The 27,768-nt window shown below is 41.8% G+C and overlaps 1 protein-coding gene and 1 long non-coding RNA gene across 2 annotated transcripts in view; both read right to left on the reverse strand.

The window, feature by feature from the left end:
• Nucleotides 1–27,768, reverse strand: part of LOC311025255 — a 131,786-nt gene that overhangs the window by 73,222 nt on the left and 30,796 nt on the right. The window lies entirely within an intron of this gene.
• Nucleotides 18,258–27,768, reverse strand: part of LOC311025060 (G-protein coupled receptor 22-like) — a 14,410-nt gene continuing 4,899 nt past the window's right edge. The window contains exon 2 of the mRNA XM_084027746.1: nucleotides 18,258–21,234. Within this exon, the coding sequence (XP_083883872.1) occupies nucleotides 19,591–21,126 (1,536 nt within the window). The 5' untranslated portion in view covers nucleotides 21,127–21,234 and the 3' untranslated portion in view covers nucleotides 18,258–19,590. The remainder of the gene's footprint in view (nucleotides 21,235–27,768) is intronic.

Raw genomic sequence — 27,768 nt, forward strand, 5'->3', positions numbered from 1 at the left:
GCTATTCAAAATATAAAAGCTCACATTTAGTACACATGCATGTGTTTTGTGTGTAGAAGCAGCCCCTTGAGGACACCACCACTGGTTTGAATCTGTATTTGTAGAGCCCCAAAGAAAGGAGCAGAAATGGATTTATGTTCCTTGTTGTAAAGGGAACAGTGCATACTCCACATTAAGCAGAAGCCACCATGTCACCTTCACTACATTATATTTCACCTTAAACATCTTTTAACTGTGAAGGATCTTCTGCTGTGCTCTGCAGAGTCAAAGCCCTGCAGATAACATCCTTTCTCACCGTGATCAACACATTTACAGAGATCAAAGGGCTCACTTAGCGAACTAAATCTGTGAGCATTCATCTACCAACAATAACGGGGCAACAGAGGGGACTGAGCAGAGCTAAAGTGGGTCAATGTTTCATTCAATCAAGGCTGTGGCGGCTCCAGAGGGCTTTAAAGCACATTCAGGCGTCCTAGAAATGTGACCTGATATGTATTTAGTTTAAAGAAGAAGGGTTGTTGGAGGTGAAAGGAGTGCAGCAGGAAGGGGGTGTGGCCACGGACATTAGAGCAGGAGGCTAATATGGAGGTGCTGAGTGAATAAAGATATAAAACCAATGCAAGGTCTACAGTAGATAGAGGCATCAGAGGAGAATGTGAAGGGCAAAATAACACACACAGACACACACACACACACACTCATGTGTATGCTCAGTATTTTCATGACAGCTATTTTGCTAGTCACTGTTGACCTTTTCCACTTCATGAGCCTTAAGCTTCAAGATTTAGGACGGGACAAATAATCTGAAGGAGGTGGCGGTGAGTCTGGATTTACCTGGACAGATTTACCCAGCCCCGTAAACAACATAGCATAGACACATCACATAACATAAACATGTGTGCAGAAAGCTCCACCTCTGCTCTTCTGGCACCTGGCGAAGGTTCAACGGAGAATGAACCTAAACAACTGTGTGGTGATTTGCTGAATAATTTTACAGACTGATCACCCCACATGACATCATACCAGATAAACCTGCTAACCAAATGCTCATGGATCACCAAACACATAAGCCCCCACTAAAAATACCCCGTGCCGTAAGCAATTCAGGCTGCGAGCTCGCTATTAATAAACAGTTTCTCCTTGTCAAAAGCAAGAGACAAACACAGGGATCACACAGAAGGGAAACAATTTGTCAAAACACCCTTGCCCTCAAAGGGTAAACTGTTCAGAACAATCTAAATTATCTCTGGCTCAAACTCTTACTTCGGTCTTCAAATACAAAGTTGTTTTGTTTATTTCTGAGTAACAGATACTGTAATACCTGTAGATCCACGCTTTACAAGGTTAACCTACTTGAGAGCAAGAGGAGGGGCATGACTGTCTGGCTTTGTTACAACCATGTATACGAATGCATGTGTGTACGTGTGAGCAATGGGTGTCAATAGTGAGGTCATCCCCACCCTCGCGTGCACCCATCCCGGACCGGTTTCCTGTCTTACATTTTTAGTTTCTTCCTGGTGCCACAAAGGACGAAGGGGGATTAAACGGATATTGAAGGGGAGATATGATTAGAAGGGGAGACAGAATGAGATCATGTTGAAACGACAGGTACACCAGGTGATTGGCTTTAACTTTTAAATGAGAAAGCCCCAAAGATATCCCGATGTCCTTGTAAATCATTCACCCTGTTTTCTTTCACATACCGGTATATGATGAGTTACAATGGTGCACTATCACTATTACCAATATTGTTAATAGCCTGTCAATAACACAGATGATATAGCCTGGCTCGTTTCAGGAGCTGTCTTCATATAGTTATCCGTTTGCAAAGGAGGTGGCTTTTCTTATAGGCCGTATGAGGAGGTCTTCCTAGTGTCTGTTAATCCAGTAGCACTGCCAGTAAATGGGGACTGTTTGACGGCGAGTCATTGAATTAAGGGAGTACTTATAAAGCCGTAAGTCTCAGTGACACTGTACAGAAAACAAGGACGTGCACGTCACACACCTCCTGGATTTAGGCTTAAACTGTCCACACTGAACCATTAGACAGGAACTCAGCTGGCTTCAATCCATTGACACAATGAGGTTCTGTTCAACGGCTAATGCACATCATGCACCTCATGCACTGTGATTTTATAGCTAGAGCGAGATTCACTATTCACTGACGGCAACTTAAGGCACAACATAAATAATGAATCTGTCATCAAGCTAAAATGTATCGAAATATTGTGGATTCCTTGTTGTTGTGTTGTTCTGTGTAGATCGCCAGACAGACACTACCCACATTCCCTACATTGGTTTGGTTCTGGCATTCTCCTCATACAGGCCTGGGCGGGACTATTTTGATGGCTGTTTTCCTGCGTTCCTCCTCTGCAGCTGAGGAAAGTCAAAGGGCATTGGCTCACCCCCGTCCTTCTGGAGTTCAGTTTCTATGAAGCTTCATAGATAGGGCAGCCCCCCCCCCCACTGAGAATGGGACAGAGTGACATTTCCCACTAAAATAGAGAAACAATCAAAGTTTCAGGAACAGAAACAATGCAGATAATAGTTTTCTTAATATTCAGAAACTGCGCCTTTAAACAAGCCGTGAGGATTTCCGTAATGTTGTGATGTCACAGCTATGCGATAAATAGACTTCTTTACGGTTTTTCAAGTAGAAACCGATACTACTAGTATGGGCAGGTTTAGGTTGGGCCCCGATAACAAACACGGTCGCTCTAGATTTGGCAGGGACCCTCGAGTTGGGTTACATTGCGTGAGTAAGTGATACCTGTCAACATATCAGTATCACAAGCTCCTAGTCAATCTCCTTACGGCTGCATTGCCTGTGTTAGGTTTATCCAATAGATAGGGACCTTGACACAGTTGTATTTCAACAACACTCAACACCCCATCGGTGGCTATGCAGCGCTGTGACAGTTGAAGGCCTGCCAGGACACACATAACACACAAGAGCACGGACCAGGGGCCAATCTGTTTGTTTTGAATGCAGCGGCAATTCCATCCAACGGGAATTTGGTAAATGGACCTGCATTTATATAGCTCTTTTCTAGTCTTTCCAACCACTCAAAGCGCCAAGGTGCCACCTGCCCATCGGATCCTGACACATTCACACACTGATGGCAGAACCTTCAGGGGCAATTTGGGGTTCAACATCTTGTCCAAGGACACTTCGACATGTGGACCGATGGAGCCGGGGTTCGAAGATCTTGCTCTCCCTCTGAGACTGGCATTTTTCCCAAAAACACTTTGCTTGAAAAAGAAAAAGAGATTGTTGATCTCTAATCTCTCTCTACTTGTGTTCACTGCTTAGTTATATTTGCTGTATATTTATATATTTGTCAATCTTGAGGGTTTTTTAATATGCAATACCGGTAAAGAGCCATTTTTGCATCTGATGAAGTTCTAACTTGTATCAAATGTTCTCAAATGACCAACATTCCATACAATATTATATTAGAGCTGTTAACAGAGTATTAGCCTAAAACAACCACATAGAGATGAGTCTAAATATCAGTAAGATCTGCAGGGGGGTAAGTAAGTCATATCTGCAACAAAAATGGCTAAAATGCTTGCTTGTGCGTGTGTGCGTGTGTGTGTGTGCCTGGATGTATATTTTAATACTGTATGAAAATCCTTGACATTTCATCACCTCGGGTGTCAATTCTCGGTGTCCATCACCCCATGTGAGGTGATGGGATTGGGGTGGGTGGGTGGGGTGGGGGGGGACTTTCCTTTAGAATCTTGGCACATTGCTCACATCAAATATAAACAGGTGTTCCTCTAACAACACTCATGTATAGTATTACAATCTAGGCACAATGGCACGCCACACTGACTTATTAGTAGCCAAACAGAATTTGGAGGCAGCTATGTCCTATCCAGAAAGCACAGCACACCGTCAAACCATGTTTATCTATTATACTATGTCTTTAAAGGAACATTGTGTAGGATTTAGGGGGATCTATCGGCGTTCTTAACTATGCTTTCATTTGAGTGTATTCAGCTGAAACTAACAATTGTTGTGTTTTCGTTACCTTAGAATGAGCCATTTATTTCTCTATAGAACAGACAAACCAAACAATGACTCTAGAGAGAGCCTGTCTTGTTTTTACGTTAACTCAAGGTCATAGTTCTCCGGCGTTCTTCAAAAGGCTGGTGTGAGCAGAGGGGTGTTCAGTTGAACTTCAATCTGCAACCTCACCTCATATATGCCACTAAATCCTACACACCGTTTCTTTAAAAGGAAAAGTGCCAGGCATTTCAGAATATGAAGAAAAAAGGGAAAATATGAGAAGAAAACTGGATGAGGTTTGATCAGGACACTAAATGAAAAGATGAAGGAACAAGGACGAATAGGAGTACATGATGGAAGAACAAGTACAGCCTAATATAGACTGAAGGAAAGGTGAAGCCATGGTTGGAAACCTGATATCATATAAAAGAAATGCGATCATTGTGATAAGACAACCTTCATCCAGGACACCAAATACTGTAAATCATCTCAGCTTGCAAAGGCACACAGCCCCTGCTGACATCTACCTAGATGAATATTAATCCTTGGAAAATGTCCACACACGTGCAAAAACATAATAGGGTAACATAAGGCTCTGAAACAGAGTACAGTTACAGCAACTTTGAGGCTTGGTGCACTGCAGACTGACCTACTAATGCAGGTGCATGTATACGCACAAAGAAATTCAAGCAAGCATGTGCAGACACGTTGTGTCGCATATATATTTGGAAACTCATCTGAGAGTTAGTAAAAAAATGTTTTTGTGACAGAACTGAGCGATGCTTGGGGCTATTGAGTACTGTGAAACTCTGCTGGATGGTTCGACTCTGCTGTTCAATCTGCTTGCATGTGAACTCAGAATCTCAGCACAAGGACCAAAAAACAGCCCTGTAACTAGGATGGGAAATAATCTGTCACCTGTGAAATACTTATAGGTATTACATCTTGTTCATATAGACCTCAATGAACATGCTTTTTGTGGCAAGTCAACCCAAACTCAAATCAATGTTGGCAAGTTACTTCCTTTTCCTACTAAAATGTAAACTCCTTTTGTCAAATACTCCCACAGTAATGTCATATAACATTCATTCAAAGCAAACACATGAAGCAATTTTTTAAGGATGTTATTCCATATCATTTTATTGTAAGGCAAAATTGTGATTCCACAACATAATTCCTCTAGTTGCTATCAAACTGTAGGACGAGGCATCATTTAGTGTGGCCTTTTGGTGGAAGTCCCATGTGGTATTTCAGCAGGGACTGGGAAGCTCTACTGCAAAACAAGTGAGAGAACAGTGGGGAGATTTATAGAGAGGTCTGTGATGAAATGCATAGTGTGTTTACAGTCTATGTGGGAGGTTGGCGTGGGATGTGTGGGCAGTGTTGGCAGTAGAGCAGTGTGTTTCTGTGCCACAGACAGCGCTGCACTGCAGTGCTTGTGTGTGCATGTGATGATGTGTAACTGAACATCCAGTACTCAATCTTAACCAAAATAGCAACATTGATCCACTATAATAAGCACTTCATATCCCTAAACGAGCATTCCATGCAATCCACTGCAACTTATTTTCTAGAAATGATTTGGCTCTGGTCTCTCAGAGTCTGCAAGTCTCCCCGGCTGTATAGAACCCCTCAATTTCCATTCAGTCCTGCAACATAACATCAACCAGAGGCTGAACTGATGGGTTTGGGTGATGTACTGTGGAAAACTACTGCAGCCTCTCTATCCTAACACTGCTGTAAGAGCAAGTACACACCTGCGTTGCAGAATGCAGACGCACACTATATCCAGCTGTTTGTCATTGTAATCCAGAACAACAAGCAACAGAGAAAGATTATGGATGCTTTGGAGTTTCAAACAAGCTGCCTTTATCTAGTACTGGCTGAGCAAAAAAAAAAAAGAAAGATTTTCTGGCAAAATTGACATCATGGATAGCCCAGAAGCATAACAATCAAAGTACAAGCATATCACACATTTCTGTAGCTCCTTTCTAAACAAAGAATTAACACATTTTGTGGGGGAACCAAAGTGTGCTCAAATATGGGACTAAATCAGATCGAAAATCTGAGCGAAAAGAGAAAAAGAAACTTGTTATTGTTAATTATTCAACCTCTTTATCTCTTAGTCTAACTGTATCCATCTGAAGCTGCAAACACAAAATACAGTTATTGACAGATGGATGAGAAGCCATAGTGTATAGATCTACCCAGCTACAGCTATGATGTAACATGCATGGGCATGCTGCTGAAACTAACAGAAGGTCACATAGCCGTAATTTCTAAATCAGACCAAGAGTCTATCCATGTGAGGACTTCCTTGGATGGCATTTATATCAGTCTTAACACAGGGCATACCAACGTCATGTCCAAATCCATCTACAATGTCCAACCCTCACTTATCTCTACTCAGAGCCAGGACAATATTTGGCATTCAGATAAGAGTTTTACCTGACGGCTGGCATTGTGTAACAATATAGTGGGCAATAAAGGACTGGCTCTTTTTTAACTCCTTGTGAAGATGTTTGGATCGACAGCTATCCGGTCTGTTCCTCACAGTCTGTACCTATGCTTACTTACACACTTACAACACTAACATGAACGGTCCAGTAAAACCACAACCCGAGACATAGTTAGGGTCAAAAGGGGAGATATGAGAGTGAATGAGCCCACAGGGTGGCGATCGGGAAGAGAGGAAAAAAACAAGTGGATTAATGGAGGGTGAGTTCCAGAGAGGTCTTTTACCAGAAGCTCAAACATCTTTGTCCTGTCTTGGTTGTACTCGAAGGACAACCCCTTTTAGGCCCCGTCTACCTTCAAGCAACACAAAACACAACCACCATGTCAGTGTTATGACTGTACATATGTTGCTAAACAAAAGGTCAACAAGGTTAAACATACATACAGGCAAAAACACATTCACCATGACAATGACCTCTTCTACATTGACGGTGTTCTCATCATGAATTAGTTTTCTCCAGAGGTTAAACCCCAAACCTGAACAAGTCAGTGGAAGACTAAAATTCACTGGGTCCAACTCTGTCGTGGCCGGTAGGAAGGGAACAGAGTGTTCTTCACACACACACACACACACACACACACACACACACACACACACACACACACACACACACACACACACACACCGTGTCAGACAAGGCATGACATGTGGGTACACAAATTGAGGGCACTCAGGCATACAGAAGGGCCTGATTAATCAGATGCACCACATTGATGGGAACACACTGAGGCAGGGATTCGCTCCATGTATGTTCAGGTTCTACACGTGAGCAGGAGACTTCACCGGGAGAAATTAGTCCCTGCATTTACAAAAATAGATAAAAGAGTGATTGTATTGTCAAGAGGGAGAGAAGCTCTTGGAACCAATAGATGTGAGGCAGAAAGCCTGTGGAGAGACAGTGAAGGGAGTCAGATGCCAGACAGACACAGATATGGATTCCAAATGAACCGGCAGTGCCAAAAAGAATTGCAACAGTGCAGTGATAGTGCGACAGAGGTTAAATATAAACAAAGTGATCCTTCAACAAAAGGGCACTTAATGAGCCTGAATGGTAGGATGTGAGGTAGAGGCAGTGAGGTGGAGGGAGGAATGGAGCTGGCAGAGGCCCAGGATTGTGCCACAGCTACTCAAAGCAGGCTGGACACGCATCGAACGGAACGGCTTCATGCTCGGTGACCTGTCAATGACAAATACCATGCTCCCCTTCGCTGTCCAACTGGTTTCCCTGGCAGAGGCCAGCGACCTACCTCGATGCCAAACCTTACAGATCCATCACCTTTCAAACTGGGCTCGCATCCACCTACCGTATCAGAAAATATAATCCGGTGAGGAGATTACCACACGCAGTGTCAGGATTAAAACTGGTCACACGTTTCAGTGACCGTGAGATGGTGACTAACTGGTAAGTCCCGGTTATAAAAGGGGAACGATAGCCTTGATGGTCACCCTGTTGAATTAAGTACTTGAATTATTCAGAGAGGTCAAAGAAGTGCTGCTGGCTCCAGCCGAGGAAACGCTTTGATACGTGGGCCTCAAACGAGGTGCCGGCATGGTGTTACTTTCTCTCCACGACACAACCCTGATGTGGTTTCATCTGGTCCATGTCCAATGTTCGAGTGTCTGTTTCTCCCAACGTTGTAATCTCAGAGGGAATCTCCTCTCTAATGCCGTGGAGATATCGATCAATCTTTAATGTACCTTCCTTTAGGAAAACAACTCCTGGACTGGGAGAGGCATTAAAGCTTTTCGGCACATTGTGTCCATAAAATAATGTTTCTGTTAAATCAATGTTTTGCTGGCCAGTTGCTAGTTTCAGTGTGATATTATATGCCTGAAAGTTGAGATAACATTATGCATTATGTCTCTGTGACAACGCTAAGTAGATGGACCTACATTCTATATATTAGATTACTGAGAAAAAATGTAAATTAGCTCAGATACATGCAAAAAAAACTGCTTTGTTTCCCAGCACAAAAATCCCAGTTTGCACAGCAACAGTAAAGATGGCAGTGTCAGATTAGAGGTTTGGGAGATTAGCATACTTGCATTAGCATGAGAAGAGGCCGGAGATTCAAATGCTAGCCGTGGCTCAAGAGTTGGGGAGAATTGAATGAGAAGAGGCACCACAAAAGCAAGACCAGCAGCAATGTCACTGGTATTATGTGAAAGTAGCACGTTTATGTAAGGGCTGTAGTTTTGGACCCAGAGGTAGACATAGCAGGTTGTTGTGGAAGGTAAGATGGATCTATCGTAAAAAAAAAACAACCAAAAAAACTATGAAGGATATGAGGGTCGCTGGTGAAGCCGGGGGACAGGCAGGCTGTTGAGCAGGGTGGAACAGCCATGGGAAATGAGCTGAGTTTGTAGATGACTGGGTGTGAAGCCCACACTGCAATCCTGGGGCGCAGGAGAGATCATTAGTCCAAGGTAGCACGAGGAAACACACAGGAATCACTGTAGAACCTACGGCAAGCAGCCGAGAGTGAGAGTACACCACTGAACAGGCAGGGCAATCTGAACAAGCACCACACGAGAGCTGGGGTTCTTGAACTGAGAGTTGATGAGGTGATTGCAGAAAGGTGTTGAGCTCAAGCAGGTGTCAGACGATGTAGCCGACACACACACACACACACACACACACAGACTACATTGCAAATGATCATGCAATAAACGTGATTCAATGGATGGAAGCATGATAGACTGTGTGCATAACTAAGCCAGTCAGAGCCCAGTGCCTGTGGGGGAATCCTCGACATAACGCGTGTTATGTAAGTGATAAAGAAGAGTCCTATACATTAATGGAGATCCCTGAGGTCTAAAGAAAAACACATGTTCACTGGACGGGCTGGATTTAGAATAAAACTGCAAGAAGGCAAATCAATATCATGAAACCCATATGGTGGAAGAGAAGGGGGGGGGGGGGGGGGGGGGAGCACTTTCTCTGTCTTTCTTTGCTTTAAACCCCACAGTGATTACTTATCCCAGTTGCTCTCCTACATGTATTGCTCAGCTTCTATTTTTAGAAAGGATTAATTTGGGAAAACCACAGATTCACACATGCTCAAACAGTGACAATGAGTCACACATTACACCTGAGAGAGAAGGCTAACAACCACAATACTGTCATGGAAAGTGTGACGGCTCTGTCGACACGCGATGGCCTGGTGCATGATCTACCTGAACTTATGTCTTCAAAACCTGCAACATTTGTAAGTCAAGATGAATGAATGTATGAAATGTGACGTGATGGTGAATGTGAAATATGTTTTCAGACTGTGGACGTTCACAGACTGCTGCACCTGGTTGTGTCAATCTCCTGTCGATTATGTCAGTGATCCTGATATGGTTTGGATCATGCAGAGCAGGCGGTCGGTAACCTGCTCCTACACTGGATGTGAATCGTCTGGTCGACACTGAGTGGTAAAAACAGAGAACGGACGAAAGGAAGATTTACTAAATGTTGAAAACATTTTTTAAACTGTTAGGAACTCGAGCAGGAGGCACAAAATGTCTGTTTTTTTTCTTTGTTGTTTTTTGTTGTACTACTTTTATAGTACTTCCTAGTAAAAGAGTCATAAGATATATTTGACTTCTAGAAGAACTCGAGGTTCAGCCCCATTTTTTGCAATGTTTGCAGCTTTGATTTAATGACGCAGATCAGCACCCAGACATTTGCAATGGTCAACGGAAATCACAACAGCAATCTGAACGACAACATCTACACATATTCACAAAGAAACAAGCCTCCCCGCTGTCCTTGGAGCTTGTTCATGGAACAGTGGGTGGGTTCGTTACTTTCTACGCAGTCCGTCTGAGAAGACAATGCCTCCTATTTGTCTACAAGGACAAAAGCAAAGTCACACTGTTCCCTCAGACAACCTTCTCTTGTCACATTTGGAACTGTATGCATCTTTGTGGGTTATGTAAGGAGATCTCCACAACAAGACCATCTTAGAAATACTACTTCTGTTCTGTAGACCAGATCCCTCCACTTAAGTGAGACACTTCTTTGTCCCAACAGCACTTGCTCATCAACATGTTTAGGAACTTGGTGACAATAACAGTTGCTTGAGGCATCAGCATTTGGTGAAAGCGTAGAAAGCCTGTCGTCACCTCAGACGCTCAGGGACTTCAGGGTGCCCCTCAAGGTGCTAAAGTTTGCACCTGCACAGAACGCCCTGACAGAAGGCATGACGATCCGGTTTGGAACCGCACCAGGACGGACCGCCTAAACCCGGAAGAGGGTGGCGTGGTAAAAGGCAGAAGGTTTGTGGTGTAGAAGTTATGCAAGCCTTGGAAATGGAACTAGACTGAATAAAGCTTTGATTAATTAGAGCAAATACATCCTCTCCTTTATCCGTCTGGCCGTCTGGACTGTTCTCCACCTGCGGATTTCATTCAACCACCTAATTGAATTGGTTCAGAGCTTGACTGACATCTTCAGGCATTCTTTGTAGGCCTCCAAGAGCAGTGGGAACAAAGCCACCAGGAAACCAAACCACAGCAGTGGAAACACACAATCAAAAAGGAGGGGGGGGGGGGGGGTGAGAGAGAGAGAGAGAGAGAGAGAGAGAGAGAGAGAGAGAGAGAGAGAGAGAGAGCTGCATAAGCAACAGCACATTCCCCGGCAACAAATTACATAGCAACAAACAAGAAAGCAGAACATCCATTAAAGGAAGAACACAATCAGTCTGTAATCTCTGTCACCTAATGTACTTTCCGGGGTGCATTGAAGTACACACATTATAAGGCCAGCACTGCCCCCCTCAAGCACACAAAAAGAATTACACTGTGTTTAAAGAGCATGCATACATTATTGCATTAAAAAAACACCTTATTTAAGTTTCTGTTGGTGTGGCAGGGTTTTGGAGAAAAGAGATCCAATAAATTGCATTTAAGTCCTCCCGTACAACAATTAAATGTTAGCGGATCATATTGTGGCAACTTTAAAAACATTAATTTTAAAAGCATAAATGGCTTCTTCACAACCCTGCAGTTCAGAACATTTTGCACCTTTTCTGTCCCGTACTGCCAATCTCCTGCATTGTTAGTTCACTGAACCGCTTTCTGTCTGTTCATTATCAATGCACTACTGATTAGCACATCACCATAGAAAGCCAGTTGGCCATTCAATCAGGTTTCAATGGGGAATGACGCAAATCCCTGACCTGTTTGGTGCCCCGGGGGACCTGCTCTCTTGGACCGAGGCTCTCTTGCCTCTGCACGGCTCGGCTGGCACTCAGACAGGTGAGAACAGCTAAGAGATTTTGTACCATGGGAGCTCCCGTAAACCTGCTGCAGTCCTGCTGAGGCTCTCTTATCTTATGTCTGATATGACCTGAAGTATGAGACACAAGCAATGTGTTATAGTTTGCTTATTGTTCCTAGACCTGACATAATTATACTGAACCAGTATACCCATCAATATTTATCCATTTGTCCACAATGTTTGTTGGCTGTTATTTTTTTATCCATCACTTAAAATTAAGTGCATGTTTATTTTTCCTGCATATGCAATCTTACAGCAATGTAGCATTGGTAGCAACCATCCTTACAGGGAACTGAGCAATTTCTGCTTATGTATGCAGGTGCAATAATCATACTTCAGTTATTAGTAGTTGTTATTAGTGTGGTTGTGGTGCTCAGTCTCAGTTACGAGGATGAAACTCTGCATGAGTTCTGCCATCTGCTGGTTGTTAGATGTACTACTGTGTTCGATGTGTTATTGTAGGGGAGACCGGGGATGGTTGTGACCTTTTTGATTTCTCTCTGTATGTTTGTAGCTCTTTTAAGCCAGTGCGTTAAAATGTGTGACAATGTAGTTACATGTGTCTGCTATTGAATGGTGCAGCTGTTATCTCTGCAACACAAACAGAAATTCATAGTTTAGTCTCAAACACAACGGGTGAAAAGTTACAATTCCCCCCATGGTTACTACAACTAACACAGACATGGTTAGCCATGAACTAGCTTACCTTACAGCTCACAGCTAAAACATTAGCACTGTAGTGACTAATTCCTTCCATCCACCCCTCCTGTTCTTAATAATAATAATTCTGTATCTTTTAGGTTACTTTTTAATTCACTGAAAGGTACCACAGTGTTGTATTTTATGACATCTGACAGCCTCTGAATTCCACCTTTTATCCATATTTCCCAGTATAACGGCATGCCCTGTATATTAATTGATGGATTATTCCATATCGCTATGTGCCTGGGAAGCCTTATTGATGGAGATTTTTTATTTTATTTTGTTCCAGGCTGTTAATGTACTATTAATGACAAAATTTGTTGATTTAACCTTGTTCTTAGAAAAAAGTGCTAACAGTAAACTGTTGCCCTGTAATTGATTGTTTTCTATGTATATCCATGGGTCCTCATGTTTTATATGATCAAAATAGAATACCTGGGCTGCTACTTGATAGAACTCTAGGTTGGGGAGATTAAGACCCCCTTCTGCTCTTGGATAATACAAAAGTTTTCTTTTCAATCTACTTGCTTTATTTGACCAAATGAACGAAGAGATTATTGAATTTACCTCTTTAAAGAAGGTTTTAGGAGGCGTTATAGGAATAGTTTGAAATTTAATGAAGAATTTTGGTAGCCATATTATCTTAAAGAGGTTTATTCTTCCTATCAAATTAATCTTCAAGTCTTGCCACTTCCTAACATCTTTTTTAAAGTCTTTCACAAGTGGAAGAAAATTATCTTTGTACAATTGGGTCTTGTCGTCAAGTTCCAAGATATTTGATTTTTTTTTTTCTGTATCTGAAATTGTGTACACTTCTCCAAGTCCTTTTTACACGGGCCAACAGCTCCATTTTTGCAATGTTGATTTTATAACCTGAGATCTCTGAAAATATTGTGATTATTTTCATTAGGAACTGAGGTGATTGCATTGCTTAAAAAAAGTAATAGATCATCTGCAAATAAGCTTAGTTTATACTGTTTCTTACCAATCTCGATACCTCTTATTTCTTTTGTCTCTCTAATTTTTTGAGCCAAGGGTTCAATTGCCATTGCAAACAATGATGGTGAGAGCGGACAGCCTTGGGCAGTACCTCCAGTTAATGAGAAAGGTTTTGATAGAATTCCATTTGTGAATACATGTGCTTTAGGTGCCTTATACAGATTTTTAATCATATTTATAAAATTAACTGGAAAGTTGTATACCTCTAATACCTTAAACAGGTAGGACCATTCTATTCTATCGAAGGCCTTCTCCGCATCTTCTGCCATTAATGTTAAATCTATTTTATATTTCTTTGCATATTGGGTAAGAGAAAGGCATGTTCTGGTATTAGTTCTTAGATCCCTATAATGTATAAAACCAGCTTGGTCGTAATGAATTAGGCTTGGTAAGATCGGTGCCAGTCTATTATTCTGAATTTTAGTTATGATCTTCTTATCACAGTTTATTAAACTTATTGGCCTATAATCAGAAGGTGATTCGCAGGTCTTACCTGGTTTTGGTATAACAGATATAGTCGCTTGATACATTGTTTCGGGAAGATTCTTATGTTTTTGCACTGAATTAACCACTTCCGTGAAGAGGGAATCAATTTTTGCCCAGAAAGTGGTATAAAATTCTATGGGAAAACCGTCCATTCCTGGAGCTTTTTTGAGGGGGAAGTTCTTTATAGCTGACTTCAAGAAAGGGAGAGGGTCCTGGTCTTTTATTTCTGATGTGTATAGTTTTACATAAAATGATCTAAATTCATCATTTATGGCCTGGTTATTCGTGTTGGCTCTGTTTGACATTTCATCTCTTAGGACTATAGGTTGCCTTTTTAGCACACCGATGTCCTATTTATCAATTAATTGCGTGACGTGGTCCATCGCCATCAATAAAACGAAAATTTTGTGTTATTTGTGAGCTTTAAAAGCTCTTGCTCCTGCTCATCTGTAAATCCAGTAGACATGTGACATCATATACCAATACCCAAAGTATCTTTATTAAGCTTTCAAAACACAAACCAAAAAACATCCAATTGGCTCCAACAAGCACTAACAAGTTGCATGTATATCTACACAGAAACACAATAAACATGAATGAAGTTTGATAATTTAAACTACAAAGTAGACGATGCTATCGCAAAAAAAAAGGGTTAATTAAATACTTTCTTACCTCAAAATTAGTTTATTCCCGTTTCCTGTCTGTGTCTGCCACAAAGAGCACCTTTCTCACATGTGGAATGGGGACTAAAAACTGAGCATGCGCAGAGTGAATCAGATGATTCGCATCTTGTTCCTGATTGGAGATAATAGAAGTATTATAACAGACACTTGTTGCAGCTGTATGGAGTGTCAGACGTGCCGAAATAGCTCAGTTGGGAGAGCGTTAGACTGAAGATCTAAAGGTCCCTGGTTCGATCCCGGGTTTCGGCAGCAACATGTCCACATTTTGAGGGAAACTAACACATAATACTGTATACTCAGAGTGCTGTAGAAAAGTCCTGTTGGAGTATATCTCACTAATGCTTCTTACACTTTCATCTACAGATAAAAGCCCTAAAAACGAACCCTGCTGCCGAAACCCGGGATCGAACCAGGGACCTTTAGATCTTCAGTCTAACGCTCTCCCAACTGAGCTATTTCGGCGCGTGACTTAATGTGTTCCTACACGTGTAATGTGAGAGTGCACCCGATAGAGGTCGGGTTAGTACCATAGAATATTGTGTACCACAGGCACTATCGACAGACATAGTATGAAATATTGGTACGAGATATTTTGATTATTTTCTCACATGACTAAGTAATACTTTTATGTTCCAGTGTTTTAATTTTTAATCTGTGGCTATGCTCCTGATATCTCTATACTGTATGGTATGCTTAGGTTGTTACAAAATGCAAATGGTTATGCATTCAGTCATACAAATTCACACATGTGCCTCATTCTATTGTTTTATGGTTTTCGTGAGGAATGTTGTGTTTCAGATGCAGTCTGAGCAATGCAGATCAGATCCGATGTTAAAATGTAATGTAAGTGTGGTTTTTTTAATAAGAATTCATAATAATAAATAATAAAAATGTTCTTCTTCTTTTTATTATTATTATTATTATTATCCCGCGACCCTGAATACAGGATAAGCGGTAGAAAATGGATGGATGGATGGATATTATTATTATTATTATTAATAATACAAATAATTATTATAAATATAATAATAATTAGGGCCAAGAGGCTCTCATATCTGTAGGCATTTCCACTAACCACTGAAAGGTGCAGCAGTCTGAGTTGATGTAATCCGAACAGTGATGCGGTTTATAATAACAGTTTTATGGTGTCTACATTCACTCCAACAATGTCTGTCTGGAAGAGCGCTGCAGCCGGATCTGCTCCGTTCCCCCTTCAGCTAATGCATCATCTTATGAGCTTCTAATGCACAATGCTGTACATTATCATTACGCTGTTTGCCTCACAGTGGGCCTCCTCTGCTTCCTCCCAGTAGTGCATGTAACATTTAACCATTCAGCTGTAAAATGCTTCGCTGTTGTAAAATCAGCACACTATATAGTATATTTATAGTATAAATATCACAGCAACAACACTATCAGATACTTTATTTGAAGTTGTTTTATAAATATTTCAATTCATACAGTAAATTCCTGTTATCCAATTGTCATGCAAATAAATGTTTTTTTGTTTTTGTTTACAAGCAACAATCATATAAACCCACATGGTTCCCATTTTTCTGTGTTTTCTGTGTTTTGTTGGACATTTACCAGCTGCTTTACTTGAGTGAGCTTCAGCCTTCAAAAGTTCATCCAGTAAATACTGCAACATGGACTCATGTTTGAGTCAATAAGACTGCCTCTGCACGGGTGACTTTGCACCTTAATATAAGACACATTATGTTTAAAAATGCTATGTATTAAGTCACTTTAGAGCAACATTTCTAAAGTGAGCAGTGCACCGACTTACGTTATTGATTAACAAGCTGCAGTGTGAAGTTGAAGCCTGTTTGAAAGTTGTGTTTGCTTGTATTTAGCCCAGCCTGAAATTTCTCAAACTTAAACATTGATGTCTTTACTCTGACACAATGACTTGAATGGCATGAAACTATTTCAACAATTTATAGCAGACACACTTCCTGCCTAAACCCAGTATCAAACCAGAGACCGATAGCTCTTCATATCAGTCTCACTCGCAGCTGAGCAATTTCATCTTGCAACGGTGTAAGGTGTAATGTTAGATAATTACCACAGAGGTCGCCCTCGACTTTGACTTGTACTTTATGTAATATCAAAATGATTCTCCAAATTATTTTTTCACAAAAATTACATTTAGATTTAAATGTTCAAAAGTCAAATAAAAATCAGATAATCAAAAGTAGTAGCAGTAGCCTGATGGTTCTCGCTAGGTTTAAGTGCTGCTGGATTACTTTGCCCTGCAGGCTTCATCCCACATGGATGACCTTCTTTCTCCCATGCTGCAGAGGTCTGTATCGCCTCCCTCCCACACAACACAAAGCCCACGTTAACTTTTCAAACAGCATGTTGGCAGCTTTTTCGACTAAATGCATACAGTACAGCTCACTGGGTGGAGCGTGATATGAAAACTGCCAGGTACTGGAGGTGCTCAGTGCCTACTGAGGGCACCCATACTGCACATCGATGCACCCACTTGAAACAGTAAAGGATGGCTTCTCATCAAAAGCTTAAAACAGAGGAGGTTTAACTTTAGCATGCCAACAGTGAGAAGACAATGCTAAAATTAACACATACAAACCGCCTACGCTCTATATTACTAGCAGCTTTCTGATTGTTATAAATCCCCAGAATCTATTCATCAGAGATTTATCACATGCAACGTGCAGTCCCTGAATGTTTATTCATTGCAACAATGTATGCTTTTGTCCAGGAGGACTTGATGTTCTTTAGCTCAGCAGTATATCTGAGCGTGTCCCTACTGGGCCCAAGGGAATAATCATGTAAGCACTATGGACAGTGGTGTACATTGTCCTCATGCTGTTCCCCGCACAGCAGGTCTCCTTGTAAGTCTTCATGAGGATAAATACAGTTGTCACAGCTACACCCGAGGCCAAGGCTTTTTAGACAGAAGCATCGCTTGCATTGTATAACAAAGTAATGTTTCTTTGGTATTCCACAAACACACGGTAGACAAGCATACAAAAAAGTAAATGCAGACCTCAGAATATCATATTTATTGATATAATTCAACATTGCATGGTGGTACATTCACATAAAAACAAAACACCATAAACAAAACCTATAAAGATAGCATATTTTTGGTGTACATACAGTATAGTATACAATATATATATATATATATATATATATATAGTTTCCATGTGTTTACATTCAAGAATGCATAAATTGTGCGTTTGTGAGAGAAATCTCATGGCGCCTGAAAGGAGCCACGGCGTGAGTACAGTATCAGAGCAGTGAACACGCAAGCAGGTAGAACACTCCACCAAATCTAGAAAAGCCAGTCTATAATCACATCCAAACCAAATGACTTGAATTGTAGACTTCACGTGAAATACATTTTAATCTAGTCAATATTTACAACATGTACATTGATATTATTTCAAAAGAGAACGGCATGCTTTCAACATGCCATAACCCCCCAAAATTAAACCACAGGAACAACTTAAATAAAATGCAATCCAAAACAATAGAGTACTATACTACTTTTCTTAAGGCCGTGCGTATTCTGTTTTTGTTGATTATGTTTCAGAGCTGTTGATTGATGGTTACTTTTTGAGATAACTGTTGTTGCTGAGGAGTCTGCATTACACTGAAAGGTTTTCCTGCTATTATGTCGATCACCCGCCCATTTTACAGTGTCACCCCAACTAGCTAATTCAGCACAGCCAGCTAACTTTACCCATAATTCTGATATTTAATATCTTAAAATAAATTTCTGTTTTAAAATTTTAAAGGACTAGTTGGACATTTTGGGAAAGAAGTTTATTCGCCTTCTTGCTGAGACTGGGAAAGTTAGCGCTCTGTTCGCTAAATATGATGTTATAGTGAGCAGCTGGTTAGCTTAGCTTAGCAATGAGTTGAAATAAGAGACTATTCTGGCCCTTTCTGATGGCAAAATGTTATATAACATTTGTTTAGTCTATATAAAAAGCGAAGTGTAAAAATTTGGGAAAGACCCAAGCTAATTGTTTCCCTCTGTTTCCAGTCTTTGTGCTAAGCTAAGCGAACTGACTGTTGGCTGTAGCTTCATATTTACTCTACATACATGAGTGATATCAGTTTTCACATCTAATTGTAATCAATATGCCTATTTCCCAAAATGTCAAACTACCTTCTCCAAGCAGTATGCAAAACATCAACAAGACATTACACCATTTGATACAAATCTGTGAGCAAAAAGAGTTGCATTTATATGTAAGAGCTTTGCAAGATCTCATGGAAACACTGCAACATTGACCGTTTAATAACTACTTTATGCTAAAGCAAAACTGCATTATATAAACCACATCTCATCATCACATCATTACTGTGTCTTGCTTGTATACAGCAGAAATGTTTGGTCCATTTTAGTTCAGAATGCACATCATACCATCAGATCAGTTATAAGACAGAGACAATATTAAATACATTCAACAGGTTTTTTTGTATTTTTTTGTTCAAAGTGGATCTGAAAATTATTTTTAAAGCTGCCTTGGAGCATTTGAGTGGTTGGCAGATCAGATCATCTGCTGGCTCAACACAATCTTTGGAGTGGTTAGTTAAGCACCACTATGAGAACGGTCTATCATACAACGCCATATGTAAACAGTTCGCCATTTGACAGTTCTTGTCTGATTTTCTTCAGCTGCAGAGCCTGTGTGGACTATACAGTGTTGAAAAGCTCTCCTGCATCCTGCTCGCGGTGCTGCCTGAGGTGAATGTTAGCGGCGATCAGCATGGGCTTGCTGCTGGTGGTTTTGTTAAAACATCTCCCAGAGATAGGAATGTGTTTTTCCACATTTCTTATACTGGCTTCACGCACCAGTGAGTTCGCTGATGGAACACACCTGTGACTCTTTCCTGTTTTTGATAATGATACCCTCCTGCCCCATGTGTATCAGTCTCACAGGACCTCTGCCAGGCAGCGGTCAGTTCCTTCGCTTGCTTCCAGGTGCACCTGCCGGCAGGTTTTTCTGTTCTCCACCCAGGAGTTGTGTATGACGGTGCCCCCTGGCGATGGGTCTACCTGCAGCAGGGACACCACCCTCTTCTTAACTTTAGCACGGAGGGCACGGCGTAGCTTTTGTCGGGTGAAGGCGTAGAGCAGAGGGTGTGAGACGGTGGTGCCGTAGGCCAGGGCTAAGAACCAGAGGCGCATGCTAACCAGGGCGTCGCTGGGGCCTATGCCCAGGATTAGCATGTTGGCCACAGAGAGGGGAGCCCAACAGCCCAGGAAGGTGGTGATAATGATGAGAGACATCCTGAACACCCGCCTCTGACGCTCTCGCCGATCCCTGTGTCGCCGCACCGCCCGCCTCAGGGCAATGATGGCCGACACAGACGCCTGGACGCCCATGGTGGTGGGCATGGTTGTGGCGGCGCCTGTGTCAGAGGTGACAAGTGGGGCGGAAGAGGAGAGGGCAGGGGGGGAGGTAGCTGTGGGGGAGGGGGAAGGAATAAGGGGAGGGTGGCTGAGCTGTTTGGTACCATCTGTGGTGCACTGCTTCACACCTACGTCCCCACCATCATTCATTCTGAGCCCCGCCTTCTTCTTTTTCTGTCTCTTTTGGGGGCCCCTGCCAGAGGGGCCCCTGAACCGCTGGCCCTTCTTGATGTGGGAGCCAATGCGGATGTTTAAAGCCCTCAGTATTCTGGAGTAGGTGAACAGCATGACCACCACTGTGGTGAAGAAGATGGGTACCTGCAGGATAAGATGGTAATACATACCCAGGCCCATGTGGAAGCCCTGTCCACCAACACATAGCAGCGTCTGGTTACGCCACACTGGCACCACTGTGGCACTGACACTATGCGGGGACAACGGGGTCTCCTGGCCTCTCTCTTCTGCTCCTTGTCCTCTGGACCACAGCACCTCCATGAAGGGGATAAAAAACACAGCCAACGAGGCGACCCAAACAGCAGCCAGGAGCAGCGTTGCTCTACGCGTGGTCAGCAGCCTGTTGGCTGGTCGTACTGAGATGTCGTATCGGTCCAAGCTGATGACCAGGATGTTGATGGCTGTAGCTATGCTGGCGAAGGTGACACCGGCCTCATGGAAGCAGCACAGCAGGGCCATGTTTGGTCCCGGAGGCAGCAGCACAACCACCAGAGTGAGAGGCAGACACAGCACGCACACCGCCACATCCAGCACATGCAGATTCACAGTCACCATGTTGCTCACCGAGTCCACCAAATTGGACTGGGAGCAGTAGAGTACCAGCACTGTCAGGTTACTGCTGAAACCCAACACCAGCTCCAGCATGAGGAAGGCGGTGAGGGACACCTGGAAGCCCAGCGAGTACGGCACGTACGAGGACGCCGGGCTGCCGGGCAATCCCTCTCCTCCCTGCTCCTGAAGGACCCCCATTCCATCCAGGCCGGCCATCGTCCCAACCCAGCCGGTGGTGGCTGGGCCTGAGGTGTAGTTGTCAGTCTCCATGACGACCTCTCAGCCCTCATATATTGCATCTGTCACAACGTTGAGGGGCCCCCATGATGCACCAGGCTGAGCCTCCATGACGCGGGGATGAACAGCTAGGTGACAGCGCTGGGGAGACAGGAACACAATTCAGACAGATGAGAGATGAACTCTGGAGTAGAAAATCAAAACATACTTTCTCTCTCATAGCATGTCGGACACCTCAGCATTATTTTGGACAGAAAAGTCAGAACACAGGGATCATAACCCATGTTGACCAAAAGAAGAACATATCTTTGTCTATCTATCTCCCTATCTAGCTACCTACCTATCTGTCTGTCTGTCTGTTCATCGTTCCATTGATCATTATCAATATGCATAAATTATCCCCAGCATCTGCAGATTGAACATGACTAATGCATTATGCATCACTCCAGGCTTCAATCGGTCTCCTATCAGTATCTCTGATTACCATTTTGGCTCAGCCACAGCCTGAGACCGGAGCACACGCTTGGAGAACAAAAGCCATCACTGATGTGTACTGGAGCTCAGGAGAATGGGCATTACACATTTAGCAACTTACACAAAATTGGTTATGATCTCCAGTCTGCCAGCTGTGGACGACCACATTATTTATTTAAAAGAAAAAAAACTCTGCTGCTACAAGCGTATAATGATTACAGTTTTTCCTCATTCACTTTGCCTCAATTCTTAGATAATATTTTTTTCAAAACAGGAAAAAAAAAGTGAACTGCATGTGTTTTGACACATCCAAAAGAGTAAGTACAATGTTAGGCAAAAAGAAGAATACTGAAGAGGTGAATCACTTAAAAAATACTATGGTCAAGGAATAGCTGTCATATAAACCAAAGGTAAACATCAATCAAATTGGATTTCTGGGATATTCATGCGATTAAAAATCAGGTACATCAAATTGGTCATTTTAACTACAATTAAACCTGCCAAAACAATTCATTAAAGTTTTACTGAAGCACATTTCACATATTAGAACAATTGCTTTGGGAAGGTGTGTGTCCTAGTTTAGCACAAGGACTGGAAACAGGGGGAATAATAATGTGGTCATTTAAAATACAATATGTCCACCAGCCATTTTAAAGCTACATGCCATTTGTTTCACACAAACCATAACCTAGTTTTACGGGAAGATACTGTACATGCTGTAACTTTTTCTTGACAAACTCCTGTCAATAAAACCTCCTGGTATTATTCCCGGGAGTCTGGCTAAGCTTTCTTGTCAGGCTTGTGCTAATATTCCTTCTACTGCTAATACTACCTCTAATATTACTACTGCAAATATATCAACTACTGTTAATATTACAACTACTGCTAATATATCGACTACTGCTAATAATACTACTACTGTTAATACTACTACTATTGCTAATCAACCAACCAAACCTTATTTAAAGAGCACTTTTCATACACGGGGCGTGCAGCACAAAGTGCTTTACACAAGAAAGATAAAACAATAAAGAACACCCCTCCCCCCCCCCACACACACACACACACACACACACACACACACACACACACCTGCACACTCTTACTACCGGCAATAGGGAGACATGGCAAGGCACTGAGGATTGAGGAAGCGCTGTCGTTGGGGCCATCCACACTGGGAGGAGCCACAGGCTGTGCCACGGAGGGGCACCAGTGCCCAGGCCCTTCGACCCTGACAGACAACAGCTGGTTAGGCCGAAGGGACCCAAGGACAGCACCCCCAGCAGCAGCCCAGACACAGCTCCCAGCGTGGAGGACCCCCCTGGGGAAACTCTGGAGTTACGCGTTAAAAAAGACATAAGGTAGGATAAAAACCCTGACAAAAGATAAATAAATGGAGTGAACAGTTAAAAGGATAAGAATACGTAAGATAATAAATCAAATAAAATAGAAAGACACCCGTCTGAAGAGGCAGTTCATGATGTTTAAAAATATTAATATTAGGACTACTTTTAATATTACTACTACTGCTAATATTACTAATACTGCTATATTACTACCACTGCTAATATTACTACTACTAATAGTACTACTATACTACTGCTAATATTACTACCAACACCAAAAGCAGCTCTTTCTTCAGTAACATTATTAAAGGACAAAAAAAGTACTGACTAAACTTCAATATCTGAATCCAAACAGCCAGTCAAGAGTGTCCACTGCTGTTATTCAGTGATGCAGACAGCAGTTCACTGATGACTTTTGCTGCATGCACACAGAAAGTATCCGATTGTTGAATTGACAACCACAGGATTAAAGGCGGCCTGAAACACACAGCTGATTAGCGGGAGGCCACTGATTGCACCTGCGGGAAATCAATCGAAAGATTCAAAACACTGCTTCCTTTTCCCTTAAATCATCAAGAGGTTAAAACAGCAGCATCGAGTGATTACAGTCAAACATTTGTTGACGACTCTTTGAGTCAAAAGCACAGGAAGCGAGCGGCATGAAAAATCAGCTTTCAACTGCTGGGAACATTCAGTTGAGCGATGGACTAATTTTCTCCCCGTTTCTGTTGCTACGGCAACCACACTACAAGAGCTTAGATTAACGAGGGCCCAGGTGCCATAGTATTGAAGTGTGTGACACCAAGCTCTTTGGTGCTAGAGACACAGAGACGGTAGAATTGTAGAGTTAAAACTACATAACGGAGTGATCTTTTTTTTATTCCCACAGAAAAGATAAGAGAGACAAAAAGAAATGCACATACTGGCGGCACCGTCTGCACCGTCTGCTCATCTGTTGACGTTCATGCGTTCCTGTTCTCCCTGGCATCGTAAACAGCAGGATGGGGGGAGGAAATGGAAGTCCCCGAAGACCAACAACAAAATAGTATAAGCACATTAAGAGAGGCAAGTTTCTACAGCACTGGTTTCAGCCACTGAGGAAGTGGTTGACAGATACAGAATTATGTGAGAGATATCTCATGGGGGGGACGTTAGGAGACAAGGAGGGACAGTAAAGTGAAAAACAGCCAGTGAAGAATTGAAGACGTGCATGAGAGCAACACTGCAGCCACTTTGGAAGTTTCCAAATGGTCCACTTCCTGAGCAGATTGTCTGATTTCTACCAGACACTGGAAATGGGAGAGAGTAAAGATGAGAGGGCGAGGGGGGTTTGAAGAGCAGTGGTTTCAAAAGAGGGCATGCATCCTCTGCAAGTAAGACACCTAGGAAACGCCCACTGGAGAGCTACAGGAAATGTGAGTGAAGGAAGTAGAAAAGACGGCCAGCTGCACTGGTAAACAATATGTCCCAGGGTGCAGAGGTGGCGGCTCTTTTTTTCCACTCTAAACCCTCACATCACCATAACTGCTGCTGGTTTTCATGGTTGCCTCCTTTACCCAGCAGACCGCCTCTGTCCCAAAAGACTCCACTCATGATTGCCTGAGTGAAAAAGGCATGATGACTGCATGGGGTTAGATACTCAGCACAGAAAACGAGGAGAAGCAATCTGGTTGTAGAATGGTAGATGGGGACTACTAGAGCTCTAAGTGATACGCAGGTTTTCATGTTTGGTGATGATTTGGCTGTTTGTATGCTCTTTTTTAAAGGATTTTCTTCATCTTTATCCACTAATTGTTTGTAAGGGTGAGTCCGTTACTTGAGGTTTATTTATCATTTAATCTCTGTGTATTAAAGGGTCGAGTTGCAAAGGGTATTCAGTGGGAAAGATCTATGGAGGTGACCCTGCTTTGACCCAAAGTTTCTCAGGTTTGTCCCTGGAGAGCATTGTGCTGTTTCACACTGTGCTTTATCCAAAAGCTGGTTATTAATAATGTTCTCCCTCTTTGAAAAACCTGAATATGAGTGAGCTCAAGGTTAGCTCAGGTTAGGTCTTTAAAGAGCTTTTTTCTTTATTCCTGAATCCAGATCAAACCTGGTCAGAAATACCTCCACCACTCTGTGTCAAATCAAGCTTCCTAATTATGTCGTCTGCGAGCAAAAGACGCTCACCAGGGAGTCTTCTGGGTCACTGTGTGACAGTTTTCTGGCTTTGCAGAATGTAATAAACTCACCAAGGCCCTAACATACTGAGAACCGGGAAGAGGTCAAAGCAAGGTGCTTGCATTTGATCAGTGGGTGCCCTGTTCTTGAAACACCTTCTCCATTTCCCCTCTAGCAATATAATGAGGTAGAATGGGAGAGCAATGTCACATTTTGATAGCGAACCAACCGGTCGTGTCATTTTGTGATCTGAAGCTGTTAATCAGGATCAGATTTTCCAGTTTGAATCCGTAACTCAAAGCTCTCTGAGAGAGAAAACACAGATGAAGCTACAGTCAGCAGCTGGTTAGCGTAGCAACAAACTATGGAAACGGGGAAACAGCTAGACTTACAAAGTAACGTCTCAATACATCATATCTTCTTTTATCTGCATCAAAACTGAAAAAAGTAAAAAGCGTTTTTTCTGGGAGGGTTTTGTGCTGTATTATGTGTTGGCTGATAATGGTGCTAACGCTAACTATTGCTATAACCAGGATGCCATAAAACATGAGTATACCTTTTGGTCATATCTGGCTACAGTTGATATAAAAAATATATATTCATTGCATTCTGCAAAGCACTTGACATCACATCTGGGTCCTAATCCCTAATCCTTAATTTCTGATTCAGTTGCAGGAGTGTCTCTTTGTTCTTGTATGATTTCATCTCAGCTCGATTTATAGGTAACAATGTTTAATATCTTATTTTGCATGCAACCTGTTTACGGATGCTTGTTTTGTTGCTTTTGTTTAATGTCAAAGTTGAACATTAAAACGTTTCATTGTTTCAGAATCCAAACAGACATCAGGTTTTACTAACAAACCTGAAAAGCAACAATACCTTTCCGTGTCTATTATTATACACCAGTGTTCAACAACAACACATGGAGAATTCCTTTAGCAATAATCTCATTCCTAGTTTTTTGTATAATTTACATTTTACATAGACCTTTATTACTATTTTGCTCGTATTTCTTTGTTTGTATTTAAGATTAACTGTAAAAAATGAACTTCATGGATATAATAAAGTATTTCTGATCACTGCGGACTGTACATAGTTATGCTGGGAAATGTGAGAAATCAATGCAATTTGAGTAAAGGGGAAATGAAAAATGTATTTACAACACCTCATGACAAATCAAGTCCCAAATACCTGACTGATCATATAATGGATCATTTTTCATCTCAGGGGAATTAATTTACAAACTGGTACACCACGTCCCCGGCAACATCTTTCTACACAGAAACGCCCTACAACGTTTTCTCCTCCCATCTTGGAAGCCAGAAAATATGTGACAAGAGACTGTATCACATGTATAATTGAACAGTCACATCAGCATTCCCCTGGAGCAGCAGCTCAAAGATTAAAAGGCAGTGGAGATAATCTTGCTATTCCTGCGAGACACGCTGATGTAACAGGTTGTCAAAATTATATATAGTGAGAAGACAGTCTTGCAGAAGAAAGGCACATGCAAAATGATGGGGCATACATATTTAATGGATTCGTATAGGAATAGTGTGGGAAATTATATTTTTATCAACTACACTAGAAAAAGATCACTATTACGTCAAATAGAGTGTTTGATATTTTACTCTTTTGCTCTCAGAGACAACTAAAGTAGACTGAGTGCTAACACGTTATTATTAGTAAATGTAAATGTCATTAAAAAATACTTTTTAAAATGTATTCATGTTGGGTAAATAAAAAATATATAACAGGACTAATAATCATGCTGACAGCTCTGTGAGGGTGTTCTTAGGCACAACTAAACGCTAAAGGCAGCATGCTAACATGCTGGTGCTCAATCTTATTATGGGACATTCACACTGTGGGCCCAAATCTTTTTGCATGTGACTCAGATCTGAACAATCATGTTAGAATTCATGTGACTTAAACATCGCTTTTTGTCACAATTAAGTGTGGGAAGCCATTCACATCACCATCCCACCACTCCTGGCTCCGACATCTACTCACACTCCCGTACAGAAGAAGCATCCATTGCTCCACAAAAAGCCATAATTAAACATTCTCAGCCCCGTAAACGTTGCCTCCACGTTTACTTCCATACAACAGTGTGTTGCGTTTCACATCTTTGTTATTGTTTTTTTGTGCATGCGGATCAATTAATAAATTCTGACCAGTTCACACTGGAATCTGATATCGTCCACATTTGGGAAATAATTTGAACAGCCACAAAAAATATGGTCTGAGCAATTAAATCAGAATTAAACAGTAAGGCTTGCACTGTGAATGTATTCTTAGTTTATCATGTTAGCATGCTAACATTTGCTCAAGGGCACTAAAGTACAGCTGAGACTGATATGTCATTAGTTTTGCAGGCATTTGGTAACAAACCAAAGTATTGGACAAATAAAAGCAATTATCTAAGTGTTAGAATTCATTCTGAGTGGGACATGAATCTGTTTTCTGTTTTATTTATTTGCTTTTATTCACATTTTCCAGTGATATTTAGCTACATCTTGCATTAATCAGGAGTTAAGGGTGTTAGCAAGCACTCGTTTCTAAGGGTGGGACAAAATCTACATGATATATTATCGATGCACTGGGGCCAAATATCAATATTTTTATTAAAACATGCAGACGCTATTTACCGATTCCCCTGCATTAAGCATTTTACCATTTTAATTTACCAGAG

Source organism: Eutrigla gurnardus (genome assembly GCF_963514095.1).
Source record: "Eutrigla gurnardus genome assembly, chromosome: 2".
Classification (NCBI taxonomy): Eukaryota; Metazoa; Chordata; class Actinopteri; order Perciformes; family Triglidae; genus Eutrigla; species Eutrigla gurnardus.